This window comes from Helobdella robusta (assembly GCF_000326865.2).
Source record: "Helobdella robusta unplaced genomic scaffold HELROscaffold_14, whole genome shotgun sequence".
Lineage (NCBI taxonomy): Eukaryota > Metazoa > Annelida > Clitellata > Rhynchobdellida > Glossiphoniidae > Helobdella > Helobdella robusta.
The window spans coordinates 624,385-645,936 of NW_008703782.1; the positions used below are offsets into that span (position 1 = coordinate 624,385).

The window sequence follows — 21,552 nt, forward strand, 5'->3', positions numbered from 1 at the left end:
AGCCTTCACTCTCCTATCACATACCCCACAGGGGTCTATTTTACTTATCACTCGCTCCCCACCTTCCCCACTCACCATTACCTTCGTCGTACCAATATTAACTTTTAACCCTTTCTTTTCAATAACACTTTTCCATCTGTCAAATTTTAACTGCAATTCTTCCATGCTATCAGCCATCAAGACTAAATCATCTGCATACAAAATCTCAAATAACAACCCCTCCATTATGTTTCCACACACAACATCCATCACAATTGCAAACAGAAACGGTGATAACACTGATCCTTGATGCACTCCTACCTTAACACTAAAAGCGTCCGACATCCCCCTTCCAACCCTCACCTTTGTCTTTGCCCCTTCATACAGCTGCATCACAGCTTTAACAAGTCTCTCATTCACTCCTTTCTTCCTCAACGCCCATTCAATGACCTTCCTTGGTACTCGATCAAAAGCCTTTTCTAGATCCACAAAACACATGTACAATCTTCGTTTCTTCTTTCTATAATTCTCCTGCAACATTCTCACCATGAACAACGCATCCACCGTTCCCCTACCAGGCATAAACCCACACTGCATTTTATTAACTGTCACCATACTTCTCAACCTCCTCTCAAGCACCCTCTCCACTACCTTCATTCCGTGCTCTAGTAATTTCACACCCCTGTATGACCCACAATCTCTCACATCTCCTTTGCCCTTATACAACGGCACCAACACACTGTGTCGCCAATCCTCAGGTATACCTTCATCATCAAACATACTGTTACCAATTCTCATCATAACTTCAATTCCTATCACCTCACTCGCTTTTATATGTTCTGCCGCCACTTCCGAAACCCCTGTCGCCTTACCTAGTTTCATTTCTCTAACTGTATACATTTCTCTACTATATATATATATAGTATACAAAAATTTGTGACAAAAACAATAAAAAATACATTTTTTAGTAATCTTAGTTATGTTTAACATTAAATATATCGATGGTAAAATGAACTAGGCGTGCATATATGTATATTATTGCGTAATAAAATTGAAATATATATACATATATAGCTGATTAAAATACCGTGCCAGTACAATACAATACTGATAAATGCGCCTTCAAAAATATATGCATATGTGGTATAGTTTGGAGATAACGCAATGCCAAAGCATCAAAATTTAAGAAAGTTTTTGAATAATTGCTTGTATGTGTTGGATGTATGTACGTATGTATGTATGTATTTATATTATGTATTTATGTATGTATGCAAAATAGTATGTATGCATGTATGCAAGTGATTATATACGTGAATAATTATATCCTAATGTATATATGTGTGTGTGTGTGTTATGTGTGTGTGTGTATGTACATACGTTTGACACATTAAAATTAGTTGCATGGTGAGCAATTTGCGATTCAACAAGTGGGGAAAAACATGAATGCATACACACACACGCACGCACGCACACACACACGCACGCACACACACACACACACACATATAGATATATTAATATATAAATATTGATCAAGGCATAGAGTTATTATATATTTTTTTAAGCTTATTGATATTACTCTAAGTGATTTTACAATAGAATGTATTGCAACATATGTTTTGGAATTGGTAGTACAAATGGAAAGATTATTAAGTCATAAGTATGCTGTATAGAAAGTATAAACATCAATAAGCAATGAGTAATGTCGTATTTGTGTTTGTACGTGTGTGTATTTCTGTCTTTGTATATATGTGTGTGTTTGTGTGTGTGTATAAAAATTTATCATGTACATTGGTTTTCATTTTTAAGAAAGTATTGATACAACAAAAGTCAATGAAGGCTCAAGTACTGTAACAAAAAATTAAAAAGTTCTTTTGAAAAAAAAGCCAAGCACGCACAAACACACGCACGCACACACACACACACACACACACACACACACACACACACACACACACACATATATATATATATATTTTATTGGTAAAAGGAATTGAAAGGAATATATAGTTGATCATCAAAAAAGATTTGTACAAATAAATGAATAACTGACTATAACCGTCATAAACAATAAATAATGATGGTTCTGATAAATTAATAAAAATGACAAATAATAAAATTATTAATAATAATAACTAATAATAAATAATACTAGATTAATCAACGGTGGTCATCGCGTTATGAAAGTACTCCTCATTGTATGCCTCCAAAGCTGGATATATAACCTGAATGAATGCGAGTGGATGAATTAATGAATTAGTGAATGAATGAAAGAATGAGTCAATCAATCAATCAATCAATCAATCAATCAATCAATCAATCAATCAATCAATCAATCAATCAATCAATCAATCAATCAATCAATCAATCAATCAATCAATCAATCAATCAACCAACCAATCAATCAATCAATCAATCAAAGAGTAAATGATTGAATAAATTAACAAATGAATAAAGAAATGAACAAGCAAATAAAAAGAATGGAAGAATTTCCAGACCTCAGTACTTAGATAGATATTCAAGAACGTCAATGCCTTTGCCAATTTCTCTTCAGATGAACTGTCTTCTGATCCTAGCCAATGCTTTTAAATCAAATAATAATTTCAACAATTAATTGTTTTTTATTAATAAAAGATTTATTAATTACATCATTAAATTATATGTAGGAATCTATTTAATCTATGAATTTTTTAAAATCTAGCTACATTGATCTTTCGCTTTAATACCCAATCAATTGGAAAGTTTACATAGTAAATAAAATGATTGATTTTATTGACTGGTGTTTTGAATGAATAAATAATTGGTTAATTGGCAGCATTCTTAACCTCTGGCCCCAACAGATTACACTTGTACATTTTCAGGACATCATAGTAACTGCCCCTCTGATCTAATCCCAATCTTGGAAATTTCTTTAATTTAATATTAATTAATTCTTTAAAATTAATTGGACTGTTTAAAAATATGAATGAATAATTCCATTATTAAGTTTAGTATATATAATAATAATAAAATATTATTTCAAATCATAACCAATCAATCAATGACCAATCAATCAATAAATAAATCAATCAATAAATCTATCAATCAATCAGTCAACCAATCAATCAAATCAGCAAATAAAATATATTAATAATTGAATAAAAAAAAAGATACTTTTGATGAGCGCGTTGATGAAATGTTTTGAAAAATGACTAATTTCTGTGCACAGGATAGGAAAGAACCCATATCGTCGTTCTTATGCTATTATTTCTTTCCTATCATACTAACTTATTATACTAATTATCAGTTTGTTAAAAAAAATTTTCTTAATTAATAAAACAATTTTTTTTTTAGAAAAAAATGACAGAAGTTTAAAGGAAAAAAATAAGTTTAAAAATGAACGCAGGTTCTGGTTGTTACTTTCTACGCATATATGTAAAATAATATACAATTAAGGGTAGGCCATGGAATTATATAACTGGAAGCGCCCTACCAGCGTTTTAACATTGAAAATTTTTTTCAACGGGCAAGTTACCTCTGGAAGCAAGTTCCTAAAAATTAATTATTCATGAGCATTTTGGTTTATTTTTAGAAAAATCTGAGATATAATTAGAAAAAATCTTGGCCTTCCCGAAGTTATGTTAATGACTCTGCCGATCTGCATTCAGCTCGTTTGTTAAAATTTATTTCGTTTTCAGCATTCCGTGAAGTTTTAGGTTTTATAAGGTGCCGTAGAATAGATATTGCCATTTTTTTGCTTTACCATTGAATTATATATATATATATATATATATATATATATATATATATATATATATATATATACTTCTGAACTACCTCGTATTATTAATAACTTTTCTTTCTCTAGTCAACTATATGCTGATGATTCTTACATTTATACTTCTTTTCCTCCATCTAATCTCAATAGTGTTCTTCATAATTTATCTCTATGTCTTTCTTCAATTATCGCATGGTCTGACTCTATGTGTCTTAAACTTAATCCTTTTAAGTTTGAATTAATTTGTTTTAATAAATCTAAACACTCTATTACTATTCCTCCTATTATCTTACCTGATTCTAAAACTCTTGATGTCTCTCATAAGTTTCGTAGTCTAGGTTTTATCTTTGATTCTACTATGCCTCTCTCTTCTCAGATTAATAGTGATGCTAGAAGCTCTTACTTTCATCTACGTAGAATAAAAAAACTTTTGCCTTTTCTTGATGATCCTACTCTTCTCCTTCTTGTTACTTCGTTAGTCTTATCTAGGATTGATTATTGTAACTCGCTCTACTATGGTCTTCCTGACTCTATACTCTATCCTTTAAGTAAAGCTTTTAACTCTACTGCTCGTCTAGTTGCTCGTGCCCCTTTCTTTTCTCATATATCTCCATATCTTGTTCTCTTGCACTGGCTACCTATAAAATATAGAATAATTTTTAAAATTTGCACGTTCATGTATAAGTCTCAATCTAAATTATTTCCTAAGTATTTATCAGATATATTAATTGAACCTAAACGCCCCGGTTTACGATCGTCTTCTTCTTCTCGCTTTTTCTTAACTTGTGTTAAACACTCTTCTGCCAAATCTGCTTTTGCTTTTTCTGGTCCTTTTCTCTGGAACTCTCTACCTATTTCTCTGACTACTTCTCCATCACTTGCGAAGTTCAGAGCGGATCTCAAGACCCATCTGTTTTCAAAATTCATTGAGGAGCGCTGTTGAACACCGCGGAAATAGCGCTTTATAAGCTAATTGATTGATTGATTGATTGATTGACTGACTGATTGATTGATTGATTGATTGATTGATTGATTGATTGATTGATTGATTGATTGAAAAAAGTCGAAAGTTCGTTCACTTTTAAACACAGCGTCAAGTAATTGGTACGACAGAATGTGAATACCAACACAAAATAAAAGAAAAACTTCGTAAAAGTTCGTAAAACTTTAAAACTGAAGTTAATGAAATTAGTGGTCCTATTTCTTTAATGATGAAGATTTTAGCGAATGGGGAAATCGTTCAAGATGATGATCCGAGAGTTCAGGCAAAACCACAAGCTTCAACAAGATCAGCTGTATTTGTTATTTAATTTTAATTTTTAAATTAACTAATTAAATATTAAATTAAAAAAATATAAACAGTTTATTTAATTTTTGATATTTATTATTTTTATTTTGAAGTTAAGTATTTTATTTTATATTTATAAAAAAATTATATTTGATAAGACAGGCTATCTCTATGCTATTCTATTCTATTGCTATCCTATTTCAAATAATAGAAAATAGAGTATTTGATTGTATTGATATTGAAATAATTTTTAATTAATAAAAAATAAAAATAATTAGAAACTGATATAGAAATATATAACAATAAGATCTCTATTGTTATTTATTTTGATTTCAATTTTTCTGTATTTTGCTATTTTATTAATTATCTTGAATTTGAAAATAAAAAATTGTAATATCAATCTACATTCTTTAGCTTTGAACATTATGTTAACGATGCCCTCAACAACTTTCAACAGAAGCAGACCACTCAAGACATCAGAAGACACAATGTTGAGACAATTCCTCCAAATGATGCTAATGTTGTAGCTCATGGACCAAGTTATTCAATATTTGATACACTAAACAATCAGTTAGTGTCGGTTGGAGTACCCACATGGAATTTAGGACCCTATCCTGTTAAGCCAATTGTATCAGTAGGCTTTATTTTATCTATCGCTGTAATGGGATTTAGAGGTCTTTTATTTTCTGGACTTTTGTTTTTTGTGGTAAACTACAGCCAGTCCGCTGACCCAAGGTTGCCTCTTCCCGATTTCTCCAGATTTGGTTTTGGTAGGCATTCTAGAAATCAACCACAAAGAAACCATTCAGCAAACATGAATACACTGCATTCTACTGATAGAAATGTAGCTTCAACTAGTGCTGATAAATCTAATAAAAATGGACCCAGTGATAAAAAATATTTCGCCGGCAAGGGGAATAAATTGTCATAAATTTTTTTTAGTTGATTAACCGTTATAAAATTATTCTTTTTGAATTAACACATTTCAATGGTTTTTATGGTTTTCAATTTAATAACTTGAAATAAATTTTTTTGGCCGTTAAAAGTATTTCAGAAGTAGAAAGTCAATGTTGTGTTTGTGGTTTCTGGCCGTTCAAATTCGTAAAAATTCAGCGCTAAAATTTTGTCTATCTAATTCACTTTTAAATATATTGACTTTTATGCCTGCGTCAGTCAGTTATTATTGTCGGTTTTAGTTCTTGCTGAATTCGTAATTTTTTCGTTAGAAATAAAATGAGTCGTCGTTACAACGGTCCCCCGGATACGGAAAGTTTGTTTTCTTTGAAAGTCGACAATCTCACTTTCCGAACAACTGTTGAATCTCTGAGGAAAGCATTCGAGAAATACGGAGAAATCGGAGATGTGTACATACCACGTGACCGCTACACTCAGGAGAGCAGAGGGTTCGGGTTTGTGAGATTTTACGACGAAAGAGACGCCGAAGATGCGATTGACGGTATGGACGGAAGAATTATGGACGGCAGAGAGCTGAGGGTCCAGCTGGCCAAACATCCGCGACCCCCAAACAGATATGGCGGAAGTGGAAGCAGACGTGATTCAGGCCGACGACAACGGTTGCTAAATTTAAATCAGTTTTAATTTTGATAATGACAAATTCTGAATTTTTTTTTATAAATTTTTTAAAATTAAATAAAGTGAAAACAATATTTAAAAAAATGAAGAAATTGTTTAAGTAATTAATTAGTCATGTTACATTTTGATTTGTGACATAATTACACAATGAATAATTTAATAATTAAACCTGCATATATTTCTACATAGCACAAGGTCACTCTCTAGATCCCGTTCTAGGTCTTATGATAGGCGTGGCAGGTATTCAAACAATGAGAGCAAAAGGGGAAAAAGATATTCAAGGAGTGCAAGTCGTGAAAAGTCAAAGTCAAAGAGCCATTAAAAGGACAGACAGACAGACGCTAATCGATCTAGTGAAGAAAATGAAGAATAAATTCTTTTCTGAACCATCAATTGCAGTCCTGAAAAACTTCAACTGTGATTGAAGGTTTATATATAATTGTTTGCTTTCTTTATTTATAGTTATACGTATCTTTCAAACAATGACTGTTAGATTAATCTGATTATATTATATCCCTGATAATTTTTAATGTAAGGTATTTTTTTATTAATTTTAAAAGACAATGTTACATTAAATATAATGAAATAATAAATATATATGTAGGAGTAGCTGTGGCAGTGTGCTGTTGCGGTTGTAAGTATTGTAGCAGGTCGCAGTTTGCTGCTGTTGATTATTGCAGTTTATTCACTGTCTGCCCTAAACAGCAGGTTTTAAACTAAAGAGAAAAATTTCTGTTCCATGTTTTGTGTTTTAGCTCCTACCTTGCTGTGTATGTTGATCATTGGTTGTTTGGTGATTTTAGTTAACGTTTGTGTCAAAATCATTATATTTGCATCAGTTTATTCTGTTTGACTAATCTAACAAACATTTATTTTGTCCTGAATATTTTAATTAAAAATATGTCAAGCATTTGTTTTCATTTAATTACACAAAAAAAAAATTAAATCACTGTTTCAAACATTTATGAATAAATAGAAAACAAAAGAAATCACCCAAACTGTCAATAAAAAGTTTATGATATAAAATAGATTAGTATCTGTATTTAGTAGAATAATCCTTGGGAGATACCACAAGACCTCTACCCTTCCTGGCCCCCCTAAAAATGGTTTCGATGATGTCGATAAACTCCTGTTGATCTTCCATAGCCCAATTAATCTTGTTGTTATTACCAGTCCCTAAATCAATCATGATGTGCTTGTTCCTGTAGAAGAACATCACGGTGCATGGGTCGTAGAGCTCATACATTTTGTTGAAGTCTGGAACCTCCGTTATGTCAACTAAGTATATTGTTGCAAAGTTCTTCACTCTTTCTGCCACATTATACAGAGTTTCATCCATAACCTGAAAATGAAATTTTATAAAAATTTGGAAAATCAAGCTGTTTGTGGCCGTAATAAATAAAAGAAAACGAAAAAATTGAGAAGGTTGTGAATAGGAGACCGAAACGTTCGCCTGAGGCCAGAATTCGTAAAAATTTAGATAATTCGACACTTGATTAAATTGAATTAAATCAAAAAGTAAATTTTAAAGCGCTCACCATGCATGTTGGATCCCAGTCGTGGCCGAACCGTATGATGACCACTCTGTCTTCTTCAGACAGAATTGCTTGGTCCACCTGCCAGCCATTCTTCAGGTGCTGAAGCATGTAAGACATTTTTTTTTCAAATAAAATTTCCTAATAAGTTTATTAAAATTACCTTTTTCAAATATTTGAAGAGACGGAACCTCGAATACTCGCAGGTAAAACGAACCGAATGCCAGAATTAGCAACGCACTACACCCGATACAAATACATTTTAACGCGATGCCAAAGATTAATTTTAGTTAAAATAATTCAGTTGCTGATAAGTCTTTGATTAACTTTAATTCAAAATTTTGAATTTAAATAAAATATATATTTTTTGTCAAATAAGTTAAAATTAAATGAATTTTTATTAAAATTAACGCATAAAAAGTTTTGATTAGGCGAAAATGTCTAGTATCGATATGTGCGGAATTCACTTTTATTTTTTTCTCACTACAGTCAGATTTTAATTTAGAAACAATTTCAAATTTTAAAATTATCATTTTTAGTTAGAAAATTTAATTTAGTTTATTTTCAATAATTTATTTTTAAATTTATATCCTGATTGAATTTGTTGGTATCCGCTAGAATTATTTTAAAATTTATAAATTTAGTGAGGCGTGCACCTGCTTGCAACCAACCAGCATCAATTAAGAAGTGAAAAGCGAGTTCCGTTGTTTAGCTTAGCGGTTTAGGTGTAAAGTATAAAATAAATCGAATCGATTATGATGTATATAATAATTTAAATTCACATTTTTGTTATTTTTTTTCTCAAACCAGACGATAAAACAAAAAATGGCATTTCCTCAAGATGCCCAAGATCCTTTTACGAAGGCCATCACATATTTGAATCTGGCAGCTGGGGCCGACAACAGTTACTATGATATGGCCGCCTTGCTTGGAAGTGATACTTTCCGTAAGTAAATTTTTTAATTCAATTGAAATGGTGTAACTGTAATCAATAATTAAGCAAATTAATAACAGTGTAATCTGTAATGTAATATGATTTGTTCACTGCCTGTAGTGTATTGTATGGCCTGTGTGGTGTATGCATGTGTGTGTGTGTCTGATGTAGAAACACATGTGAAATTTTCATATTACTTCAATTATGAAAATTCTAGATGATCCAACCGTCAGTGGTGATGATCAAAATGATTACCCAGTTTTGAGTTTTTCAACCCCACAGATGGCACCTCCGAAGTTCAGGATGTTGCCGTTGGAGCTACAAGAAAAACTTAAACGTCAGTACACTAATCTTCATCTTGTGTGAACATTATTTAGGATATTAATTTTTTAAATGTTTAAAGTTTAAAAAATTTATATTTTATACCATTTTCGAACCTTAACATTTTTTTAATTTTAGTACTTGTATTCGATCTCACACACGCACACACACACACACACACACACACACACACACATGCACACACTTACATTATATACGTACAAAACAAATGTATTCATTTATATATTTGTGTAGACAGTCTGCCAGCCATGCAGATAATATGAATATTTTTACCCATATTTCTTACTCACCTTGTTATATAATTATGTACATATATAATATATGCATATATATTTGTTTATTTTATATTTCCCTGCCAGATCTACAATATAACTGTCAAATGGGAGTCTTCACAGAAATAGGCAGAGCATGGTTGGCCGTCGATAAAGAGTTTTTTCTATGGACTTATGAAGACGGGTTGGTTCTTCGTCATAATTTTATCAATTCCTCTTGTTAATTAATCTATTAGTTGATTAATTACTTTATTAATAGTTTAATTAAAATGTTGAAAGCTAAATTATTGCTTTTATTGTTGTTGCTATTTTTTTAGTTTGGTTACATAAAGTGCTAAGCCTAATTCAAAGTACTTTTAAATTTTATCGCTAGAGGCTTTACCATCATCATAGTTACAGCATCATAATTCATAATTATAATTTATCATAATTCATAATTTGTCATCATAATTCATCCTGACCTTATTTCTTCATTAGCAATGACATTGCCTATTTTGACGGTCTGAATGATGTCATCGTTGCCGCCGCTCTCGTGAAGCCAAAGCCAAGTTTGTCCTTCTGCTTCTTTGTTTCTGTTTCTAGAGTTTATGTTTGTTTTTGTTTCTATGGTCCATGTTTTTTTATTTTTATGGTCCTTTTTTCAGTTTTGCTTTTATGTCTGTGGTCTTTTCTATTATTAATTGTTTGATTGTTTGTTTGATTGATTGTTTGATTGGTTGATTGATTGATTATTTGGATATTTTTAGAAGCTAATTTTTTTGATTATGTTAATTGCAATCAATGGAATGACAATTATTTTTTACCATCATCATCGTCGTCATCATCATCTTCGTCGTCCTCATCATCTTTGTCGTCACCACCATCGTCGTCATCATCATCATCGTCGTCGTCATCATCATCGTCATTATCGTCATCGTCGTCATCAGATATTTTTCAGTCGCACATTTCTCACCTGCTGTGCCTGGCCACAACTGTTGAAGTGCATCTGCTGGGCGTGTCTTTCACGTCATCCTCGTCGTCATCGCCCTTCGGTTAGTTGTTCAATTATAGGTAATTATCCAATGGGATGTGTTGGTTTTTATTTAATTAAAGTGACTAATTAATGTGAGGATGATGATGAGGATGATGTTTATGTAGATGGAAAATGGATGGATGGAAAATGGATGGATGGATGGATGGACGGACGGACGGAGAGATAGATAGATAGATAGATAGATAGATAGATAGATAGATAGATAGATAGATAGATAGATTGATTGATACATTGATACATTGATTGATTGATAGATAGGTAGATAACTAGATAAATAGATAAATGAATAGATACATATATATAGATATGGATAGTTATAGATAGACAGATAGATTGACAGTTACATTTTTTCTCGAGGTAACGAGATGTTGACGTTACTCATGTTGTGGTTATATTCTCGCAACAACAACATCAACAACACCAACATCTTATTGATACATAACCCAGGCAAATCACCATCTCTATCACTCCTAACAAATAGGCAGCAGCAGTAGTTGTAGTAGCAGCAGCAACACCAGCTCGCAGCAGCAGCTTCAACAACCACATCAAATAATGACGTACAGTAACTTACAGATCCTTCCAGAATCGTTGTACTTCTACTCGACTGACAACGTGCACATTACAATGATTGTTGGCACTGACAATGGCAGGGTTTTCCTGGCTGGTAGAGATGGCTGTCTCTATGAATTGGATTATCAGGTGTTTTTCTTTTCATGTCGAATTTATTTGTAGACTAAAATTTTGTTGCTGCTGTTGTTGTTGTTTTCGTTGTTGTCGTTGTCGTTGTTGTCGTCGTTGTCGTTGTTGTCGTCGTTGTCGTTGTTGCTGTCCTCGCTAAATGTCCAGGATTGTTTTATTTTCTTATCTCTTGAGATTTGAGTGTATTTCTTTAGAGGGTGAGAGATGTATAACAAACAACAAACCAATCAACAACAAACCAATCGACAATAGACCAATCAACAACAAACCAATCAACAACAGACCAATCAACAATCAACATCCAACTAAACACAAAATCTATCCAGGGTGATTATGGGTGGTTTGGCAGAAGATCGTGCAGAAAGATCAATCACTCTACCAGTATTTCGTCCTATCTCATACCTACATTTGTCAGCTCATACCTAGTTGATGATGGTCGGTTGGTCGGGTGGTTTGTCGGGTAGTTGGTTGGTTGGCTGGTTGATCGATTGGTTGGTGGGTTGGTTGATTGATTGTTCATTAAAATGTACATTGTAAAATAAATAATTTATGATAATTAGGGAACTGAATAAATTATAATATTCAACGGTCAGATCCTCTGGTGCAGATATGTGTGGATGAGACTAGAAATATATTATTCACCAGATCTTCAAAGAGTACTATACAGGTTTGGATGATGATGATGATGACGAAGATGGTAACACGATGATAGTGATGAAGATAATTAAATGAAAAATTCACCATCACTATCATCACCAACATCATCATCGTCATCATCATCATAACTCACACAGTTGTACTACCTCGGCAAAGATGGCACGAAGCTGATCAGCATTGACTCCATCAGCCATGATAAGAGTGTCAAAAAGATCATGAACATGATCAAGTATGTGGTTCTTTAACATTCATTGATTCGTAGTACACCCTCCCACACACACACACACACACACACACACACACACACACACACATTCACATATTAACACTTACAAATGTCACACACACACATTACAGAAATGTAGACAGGTCAAAGTTCAGCCCGATCGTTCAGATGTGTTGCGTGCGTGCATTTGAATCTGACCGCATCCATCTTGTAGCTGTTACATCTTCGGGGATTCGATTCTACTACACGACTCGAGCTCCCACGGAAAATGCTCCACCACCGACGGCCGCCCCTAACTGCCTAACTCTCTTTCATATTAGGATACCCCCCGGTAGGTGTGATAGTTCAATTTTTCCTTGCGTTGTTTTTTTTAATTGGGCTTTTCACTCTTTGTCCTTCTGTTAATGTTTTTGGTTTTTTTTGTGATTTCCATAGCTGAGTTGCTGCTTTTATTAAAGTGAGTTGATATTTTTTCAATATTCAAGAGAAATGTTTGTTCCTGATTCACGAAAAGTTCAAATTCTTTGAGTTCATTTATTTGGTTAACTGATTTTTAAAATTTTTTTTCTTGTGCAGGGTTTTTGGGTCAAATTAATGCTATGTCGTCATCGATGACGTCAACGATGTTTCACGTTGAACAGCCAAACAATGTTCACATGGCTGCAAGTTGTCGAGGTCTGTTGGTGGTGTTGATGGTGATCTTGTTTGCTATTGTGCTAGATAGTAGAGCCCCAAACAAAGATGATTTTTTTCATCCGCAGAGTTCGCGTCTGCAACCGCCAGCATTCTCGCTGCTCATTATCCGCACCATGAATCGACCTTCTTAATCTCATGTTTAAAATTAGAAGATAGCAATACTGGAGGGCAATTTATTTAAAAAAAATTTAACAAATTTCGAATTTAATAATTGAAATAACATCGGCTGGAACCACGGGAACGAAATGAACGACGAGGAACTCAAACAAGATATTTATTTATTTATTTAATACTTATACTATAACACTTTCAATGCGGTATCAAATATGGCTTTCGACGCAAACAACCAATCGCTTTCCAGTATCAGATACTTAATGTCGCTACTGTTCAATATCTCGCATGTCTTTTCTTTAATACACTTAACTTAACGGACGTACTAGATGACTCGCTGCTAGAAGGCTCGAGTTCTTTCTCAAACTGCGTGTGACAATAGCCAATACATTAGTGACGGTTCTAACAATACAATATGCTAACCTAACCTGTGCAACACACCACACATACACACACACACACACACACACACACACACACACACACACACACACACACAGGTACAACACTGATGATAAGCAGCAGCAGTAGTAGCAGCAGCAGCGGCAACATCGTTAGCAGTAGCAGTAACAACAACTTTATCAACATGAACACAACATACATGAACAATGGAGCTAGTGATGATGGTGATGTTTTGTGGTCTTTATGTAATGATGCTTTCCCATTTTCTAGCCAACTGAGCGAATCTTTTGTAAGTTTGTCTCTGTCTGCTTATGTGTGTGTGTATGTGTGTATGTGTGTACGTGTGTGTGTGTGTACGTGAACGTGTACACATTTATGTATATGAGTATTCTTTGTGTATTTCTATTCATAGCTTTGGTTAACACGTTAATACCTGCTGCATATCAGAACTATATAGAAAGATAGATGGCAATGAGTTGTTGGTGAGTTTGAAGATGGATGCTGAAGAAAGATACATTGAACAGACTGATGGTCATTATGCTGCACTCAGACCCAGAATGCAAATGATCTACATGAGATATAAAAGGCAGACTGCATAATGTTTCACTAGACCATTTGTATACGCTTGTGTACATTTTTATACGCATAAAAAATTTGCAGGAAGCAAACCAATTGGCTGGGAGAATTTGGAGTATTGAAGAAATCATCACACAAACCAATCAAATTCAAGAGCTCATCGAGAGTAGGTTTACTCCGACCAATAAGGATGCTGATAAGTTACCTGGACCAACCAATGACGTCATTTTCCCCGACGCCCCCGCTGTTGTGACGCAGTTATATTCGACCAATAAGAAATTCGCTATTGTCTCAACTGTTGTCAGTACAAAATTTTGTTCCTTAATTAATTTTACACTTATCACCAACAACAATATTACTATTATACATTACTGCTGCTACTACTACTACTTCTACTACTACTACTACTACCACTAATTATTATTATCATTATTATTATTATTATTAATTAAAGTAAACAGCATCATCATCATCACAACCGACCGACCAGGGCATATGCATAGTAACAAAATTGAAGCCTTGCGATCAATTAGCTCAGCTGCTGGTCAAGTACAACGTCGATTCAGAACCAGTCCGCATGTACTTTCAAGTTTTGAAGGTCGTCATCATCATCATCATCATTATTATTATTATTAAATTAATTTATGTTTATTTACTTTTATTATTTTTTTATTTATTTATCATTCAGGAGCAAGCTATGACCAATTGCCTTATGATAATGTGCTCCAAAGATGCTGCCCATTCACAGGTAAATTGACATTCATTCATTCGTTCGTTCGTTCGTTTGTTCGTTCATCGTTTGTCTGTTCATTCGTTTGTCCGTTTATTTAATCAATACATTGTTCATTTATTCATTTGTTCATTCACTCGTTCATTTCTTCATCTAATTTCTTTACCAGTTAATCAATCTAGTCACAAGGGCCTACAACATGTACAAGTGGGACCATATAACAAGCCTAAATGCAAGGAACGTTCTTATTGGTCAGTATGGTTTTCCCTGATTTGAAATGATAATTCTGAATGGTCGGTTTTGTTGGCAATGATTTAAATCATTGATTCTGATTGGTTGGTGTCATTGGCTGTAATATGAATTTTAGTTTCTGGTAGGTTGGTGTTCTTTATTCTGAACTGAATCATTCTTTTGGATTGGTTTTTTTGAACGTTTGTGTGATTCATATGAATTAATCAGTATTAATATCATTAACCTTAGTGGACTGTAACATTAATATTAATAATTATAATTAAGAATAATTTTTAATTATAATAATAAATAAATAATATAAATTATAATATAATATATAATAATAAAATATAAATATAATATAAATTATAATATAATATAAATATAAATTATAATATAATATAATATAAATTATAATATAAATTATAATATAATCTAAATTATAATATAATCTAAATTATAATATAATTATGGTAGGCCAGACGTCAACTCCATTGCCTGGACACGGTCAACAGCCATTACCAGGCAGAAACCTATCCTTCATGAATTCACCCAACCCTAATCAAAGACACCTGACTCCATCTTGGCCAACGTCCCCACTGTCGACATCATCGCCACTTCCGCCACCGTCGTCGAGTGTGGCTGGCATCGGCGGGCCACCGCAATTATTATCAGCAGTGCCCCAGCCAGCGTCATCATCATCATCATCGTCGTCGTCTTCTGGTGTGATGTCTCTTAATCATAGGAGTCTGTATTTATTTCTGGCTAGAATATTGAGGTTGGCTGGTTGGGATGATGATGATAATGATGATTGTTATAATGGTGATTGTAGTTGGTTGTAGTTATAATAATAATAATAACAACAACAATTATCACCATTGTTATCAGACCAGTGTGGTCTAAACCGATCGCAGTGTCTGTGATGCACAAGGATATGAAGACAGTTTTGGTATGATTTGTAGTTTCATCGTCGTCATCTTCATCGTTATCGTTAAATCATCATCTTCATTTATCGTTCTTCATTCACTCGTTCGTTCATTCGCTCGTTCATTCATTCATTCATTCATTCATTCATTCATTCATTCATTCATTCATTCATCTTCCCAATCAGATATCAAGTCGATTGAATAGCAACCAGCTGTCCATCATCTTACAAAAGTGCCAAGATTTCAAGGGCCTCCTCAAAGACAACCCCTCCCTTCTTCAGGGGCCGCCCAGCACTTCCGCGACCCCCTTCAATCATTCCGGGGGTCTTAATGCCCCCTCATTGTATGGTGCCACCAATGGTCATCATTATGGTGGGGGTATTTATGGTGGTGCTGGCGGCGGTCATAATGTCAGGTTGGCTGGCTGGTTGGTTGCTTGGCTGGTTGGTTGCTTGGCTGGCCTGTTTGCTCTCTACGTTACGTTAGATGGATGAATGAACGAATAAATGGATGAATTGTTTTATTACCATTATTTTTATTCATCTATTTGTTTATTTATTTGTGATTTGATTTGTAATATTCATTTCAGTTACCCTCCAACGCCTTACAATGCTGCCACCAAAGGTTACTACTATAACGGGCAACATTCTTTTATTTATCGAAAAGACAAAATCCAAATGAAATCAATCGAAAATCATTAATTATATATCAGAGTGTAAATGAGTGAGATGTAAAATATAATGTACGTTCCTCTCATGCTCTTTGATCGACATGTGCTTGAGAGTAAGAAAATTGGTTAAGTAGTGTTTCCGTCACAGTATATGCTATATGACGAGCGAATTATCGCGTTAATCAGTTTTTCGTTAAAAAATTTCGGTTGTAATATTTTAAACAAAGTTAGATTAAAATTGTTATAAAAACCCACAGGTGATATTTTGAATGAATTAATAATTAACGAACAGTTATTATAGACTAAATTTAAGTTCAAATTAAAGTTTTTATATATCTGGCGTTTGTATTCACGTGATGAAGCTAGGTTGGTTGCTTTGTCTCCTCAATGGTACATAATAGTAATAATAATGATAATAATAATATTATGCATTATATATATATAAATATGTATATTATATATATATATATATATATATATATATGGTTTATATATGTTATGATAATAATAATGATAATGTTGTTGGCGATGATGATGTCGAACAATATTCAGAACCGGATATGGAAGAATCGATATCTTTGAAGTATTTAGAATCTCTGGTCGACATCAGCTGTCAGTGTTTGGCCGTGTGGAAGATTCTAGCTGACCATCAATTCTACATCATCGCCGGAAAGTTAACTAAGGTTTGATTGGTTGGTTGATTGATTGGCTGGTTGGTTGATTGATTGGTTGGTTGATTGATTGGCTGGCCGATTGATTGGTTGGTTGGTTGTTAATGTTAATTGACTGATAACTAATTCGTTCATCTCTTTTCTAATAGAATCATTTTAATGGTACTTAATTCCTCCAACTCATCATTTCTTAATTAATGTTCAAATTTATTCAAAACTAGGACTACCAAGACAGGCTTTTGGCCAGTACATTTGACCAATTAGCTTGCAGTGGTAATCGTGACGTCTGCAAACAGTTAATTAGGGCTTTGATTGAGTTTTATATAGAAGATAATGCCTCAATCGATGTTGTCAGCGCTCGACTCAGAGAATATTGCTCGTATTTTTATAGTGCTCTTGACCAGGCACAGACTAAGGTCGGTTTGCTGGTTGGTTGGCTGGTTGGTTAACTGGCTGGTTTTGATTGATTGATTGATTGATTGATTGATTGATTGATTGATTGATTGATTGATTGATTGATTGATTGATTGATTGATTGATTGATTGATTGATTGATTGGCCGGTTGTTTGGCTGGTCGGTTGCTAGGCAGGTAAAGAGTTTGTTGATTGGTTGATTGATTTAAGAAATAATTTTTCCTCAATATTTTCTCATTCTTGAACTAAGGGTAGTGAATTTATAAAAGTGGCAAAGACAGTTCACAGTGTTGCTGAGAAGAATAAACTTATCAATTTGGCTCTTCAGGTCTGTCCCAACGATGATGATGATAATGATGACGACGATGATGTTGATGATGATGACGACGATGATGATAATGGTGATATCATTCTTTCGAGTTGATTGTAACAACTTTTCTTCCAAACAACAACCATCCAGCAATACAAAATAGTATGCAACTCGGAGGTCACCGCACCAACTACAACAACAACGCCAGCAACAACAACCTCAGCACTACTACAGCAAAAACAAACAGCTGATCTGCCAACTATGTGCTCTCGTTTAGCTTCAGCAACTGCCTACACCTCATTGGTCGACCTAGTTCTCACAGCTGCGGCCAAACGTGATCCAAATAATTTAGCGCTTCATTTTTACTTGCACTATAAACCGACTGAAGACCTTGAGGGCCTTAAATATTTCAACATTCGGGCCGACTGCTATAAATCAATAACCGAAACTTTAGATTATTTATTATCTTTGGTGAATAGCGTGGATAATCATACGTTGGATGGAAATCCTGATTCTGAGATGGAAAATGGCGGATTAGGCAGTAAGTTAGGAAGTCTGGTCTCGCCACTGTTTGGCATTGGTGAGAAAAAGAAAGATGCAAGCATGATGAATAATAATGGAGGGGTGGTGATTAGTAGAGAGGAAGCTGACAGGCAGGTTTGTCTCTATGTATGTATGTATGTATGTGTGTGTGTGTGTGTGTGTCTCTATGAATGTATGTGTGTGTATGCGTGTGAGTGTGTGTATATATATATATATATATATATATACACTCACTATATATATACATACATTTGCATACACCGACAGATCTCAGAGATGTTACACACAATAGTGAAGTCAGATGATCAGATGTGCCACTATGCACTATTCACCTGGATGATATCTAACAGCATGCAAGACAGGCTACTGCAGGTTGTAATGTGATTGGTTGAGGTGGAATGTCTCTAACTGGGATTGGTTGGATAAAATGTGCCTCAACTTTGATTGGTTGATAAGGGTTAGATACTGAAATGTGATTAGTTGGATAGAATAGGATGACGAATCGTGATTGGTTTAATGTGAATTACGTTAAAATGCGATTGACTAAGATGGAATATTATAATTATTTTATTTTAAATCTAAAGAAACCAAAAAATTCACAGCTCTCATCGCCGTACATGGAAACATTCCTGAAAATAGAATCGACACCCCAACAACTGCAGCCCCAACCACAGCAGCAGCAGCAGCTGTCAATACAGCAGCAGCAGTTTCAAAATTCCATATCCGATCTACTAACCAGGTACTACATTAGAGAGAAGAAGTTCACCCAGGCTGCTAGAATATTGGACAAGATGGCACTGGAACCAGGGTTTGAAAATTTTTTAAATTTATTTTTTCGTTTATCCATTTTATTTTCCATTCATTCGCTCATTCATTCATCCATTCACTCACTCATTCATTCAGCCATTCATTCATCCATTCATTCATTCATATAGCTCTCCATTCATTCATCCACTCTAATCTCTCATTCACTTTTTTATCAACAGGAACCACATAACATTGAAAGACAGACTCGATTACATGTCCAGAGCCGCACTATGCCTGCAATCATCATCAGCCCTACCAGCATCATCATCATCATCTGGGGTTGTTGGTGGGGTGGGGGTGCCTCAGACAGTGGGTGAATTTATGAGGGAGGTGCAGGAGAAAGTTGAGGTTGTTTTCGGTGGTTGTGGTGGTGCTGTTGTATTTGTCAAACAATAAATGGCCATTGAAATTCAACCAACCATTAAAATTTAATTTTACAAGTATTGACCAATAGCCAATAAAATTCAACCAATCAATCAATCAATCAATCAATCTATCGATCAATCAACCAACCAAACAACCAATCTACCACCAAACCAATCAACCAACCAACCATTCAATCAATCAATCAATCAATCAATCAGGTGATCCTATTACAAATGGAGGTTATGAAATATATAGAAAGGTCGGCGGACAAATTCGATAGCAATGAGATAAAAATGGTCGTCATGAATCTAAACTCACAACTATACGACGTATCTGAAGTTGGTTACACAATTATTTATCCATTCATTTTATAATTCATCCATTCATTCATTCACTCATTCATTGATTCGTTCATTCATTCATTCATTGATTCGTTCATTCATTCATTCGTCCATTCATTCATTCATTCATTCATTCATTCATTCATTCATTTATTCATTCGTTCATTCATTCATTCACTCATACATTCATTCACTCAATCATTCACTCATTCATTCGCAGCTGTATTCGAAGTTTGCGATTCCATTTGAGTTGTCGGCTTGCAAGCTGGCCATCCTTCACAGCTCAGGTCACGTCGAGGTCAACCTCATCCAATCACTTTGGAAGGAAATTATTGTTAATGGTTGGTTGGAGTTTGATTGGCTGATTGGTTAGAGTTGATTGGTTGGCCGGTTGGAGTTTGTTGGTTGGCCAACTGGTTGGCTGGTTGATTGATTGGTTGGTTGATTGTATAGGCTTTTTTGAGTTTTGTTTTGGTACTTTTTCAATTTAGCTGCTACTTCGTTTATTTGCTTTTGTTAGCATCATCATCTCTTCTGCTATGTCATTATATCATTAGCAGCAGCTTCATCGTCGTCATCACCATCATCAGCCTGGTCGTCATCGTCATCAATCACCGTACTTTCTAGAATTCTCTCAGACAGCCAGCAGGGCAGCAGATGTGCATTACAGCATGCAGACCATTTCAACTGCTCTCTCCAGCGTTGGAAAGCTGTACCACAAAACCGACCACTTCTTTCCTATTGGTTGGTTCGATGATGATGAAAATGATGATGATGAGTTTATACGTCCGTTTATTTTAATTTGCGTTGAGTTGTTATATACTGATCGGTATTATTTAACTTTAACGAATGCAATCTTATATTTGATTGAGTTTTTAATTGCTATAATTGACATTTAAACGCTATTTCAAGTTAATTAGGACAAATTTATGCTAATTTATGCAGACTTTTTGGTACAGTGCCTAGAGCAAATGAGTGTGCAAAACGGGTTTGACCTTGTTGACCTGTCATTTGTTTACAAGATATTTTTAGATATCGGCGTTGATGTCGTTCAACTACATGAGGCGTACGAAAGAGTGTACAGACAGAAGGTTTGATAGTGATGTCGTGAGGATGATGATGATGATTGTTGTGATGATGATGATGATGATTGTTGTGATGATGATGATGATTGTTGTGATGATGATGATGATTGTTGTGATGATGATGATGATTGTTGTGATGATGATGATGATTGTTGTGATGATGATGATTGTTGTGGTGATGATGATGATGATTGTTGTGATGATGATGATGATTGTTGTGATGATGATGATGATTGTTGTGGTGATGATGATGATGATGATGATGATGATGATGATGATGATGGTTATATAGGTGATGACGATTGTTGTAGTTGTGGTGTTTGTGTAAGATTGATGGTGATGATTTTTTTTATCATCT

At 34.2% G+C, this 21,552-nt stretch overlaps 5 protein-coding genes across 5 annotated transcripts in view; 4 read left to right on the forward strand and 1 right to left on the reverse strand.

Moving 5' to 3' along the window:
- Positions 1-4,944: 4,944 nt before the first annotated feature.
- On the forward strand, positions 4,945-5,745 carry HELRODRAFT_152883 (hypothetical protein; the record flags this gene model as incomplete). The annotated part of the gene is made up of 2 exons (XM_009014566.1): positions 4,945-5,031; positions 5,482-5,745. Coding segments are annotated over 2 exons (351 nt in total), but the record flags the coding sequence as incomplete, so codon positions are not given.
- A 431-nt stretch (positions 5,746-6,176) lies between these two features.
- Positions 6,177-7,609, forward strand: HELRODRAFT_97732 (hypothetical protein). Its single transcript, XM_009014567.1, has 2 exons — positions 6,177-6,598; positions 6,807-7,609. The coding sequence occupies exons 1-2, from the start codon at positions 6,258-6,260 to the stop codon at positions 6,937-6,939; spliced, it is 474 nt and encodes a 157-aa protein (XP_009012815.1). The 5' UTR covers positions 6,177-6,257; the 3' UTR covers positions 6,940-7,609.
- A 38-nt stretch (positions 7,610-7,647) lies between these two features.
- Positions 7,648-8,272, reverse strand: HELRODRAFT_74374 (hypothetical protein; the record flags this gene model as incomplete). Its single annotated transcript, XM_009014568.1, has 2 exons — positions 7,648-7,959; positions 8,156-8,272. The coding sequence occupies 2 exons, from the start codon at positions 8,270-8,272 to the stop codon at positions 7,648-7,650; spliced, it is 429 nt and encodes a 142-aa protein (XP_009012816.1).
- A 705-nt stretch (positions 8,273-8,977) lies between these two features.
- HELRODRAFT_168701 (hypothetical protein) lies at positions 8,978-10,736 on the forward strand (the record flags this gene model as incomplete). The annotated part of the gene is made up of 5 exons (XM_009014569.1): positions 8,978-9,098; positions 9,304-9,423; positions 9,788-9,884; positions 10,178-10,248; positions 10,627-10,736. 5 exons carry the CDS (start codon positions 8,978-8,980, stop codon positions 10,734-10,736), a joined length of 519 nt encoding a protein of 172 aa, XP_009012817.1.
- A 549-nt stretch (positions 10,737-11,285) lies between these two features.
- HELRODRAFT_190610 (hypothetical protein) overlaps positions 11,286-21,552 on the forward strand; it is a gene marked incomplete at its 5' end in the record, with an annotated part of 10,901 nt that continues 634 nt past the window's right edge. The window contains 21 exons of the mRNA XM_009014570.1: positions 11,286-11,432; positions 12,227-12,318; positions 12,447-12,646; positions 12,892-12,990; positions 14,255-14,400; positions 14,591-14,698; positions 14,789-14,848; positions 15,000-15,081; positions 15,539-15,839; positions 15,950-16,010; positions 16,173-16,397; positions 17,550-17,744; positions 17,993-18,070; positions 18,203-18,709; positions 18,863-18,967; positions 19,198-19,403; positions 19,582-19,750; positions 19,987-20,106; positions 20,330-20,450; positions 20,737-20,853; positions 21,055-21,200. Coding sequence (XP_009012818.1) covers positions 11,286-11,432; positions 12,227-12,318; positions 12,447-12,646; positions 12,892-12,990; positions 14,255-14,400; positions 14,591-14,698; positions 14,789-14,848; positions 15,000-15,081; positions 15,539-15,839; positions 15,950-16,010; positions 16,173-16,397; positions 17,550-17,744; positions 17,993-18,070; positions 18,203-18,709; positions 18,863-18,967; positions 19,198-19,403; positions 19,582-19,750; positions 19,987-20,106; positions 20,330-20,450; positions 20,737-20,853; positions 21,055-21,200 — 3,285 coding nt within the window. The remainder of the gene's footprint in view (positions 11,433-12,226; positions 12,319-12,446; positions 12,647-12,891; positions 12,991-14,254; positions 14,401-14,590; positions 14,699-14,788; positions 14,849-14,999; positions 15,082-15,538; positions 15,840-15,949; positions 16,011-16,172; positions 16,398-17,549; positions 17,745-17,992; positions 18,071-18,202; positions 18,710-18,862; positions 18,968-19,197; positions 19,404-19,581; positions 19,751-19,986; positions 20,107-20,329; positions 20,451-20,736; positions 20,854-21,054; positions 21,201-21,552) is intronic.

Coding starts and splice junctions, on each gene's coding strand:
- HELRODRAFT_97732 (XM_009014567.1), top strand. CDS start 6,258: ATGAGTCGTCGTTACAACGGTCCCCCGGATACGGAAAGTTTGTTTTCT. Junction 6,599..6,806: donor GATTCAGGCCGACGACAACG/GTTGCTAAATTT, acceptor ATTTCTACATAG/CACAAGGTCACTCTCTAGAT.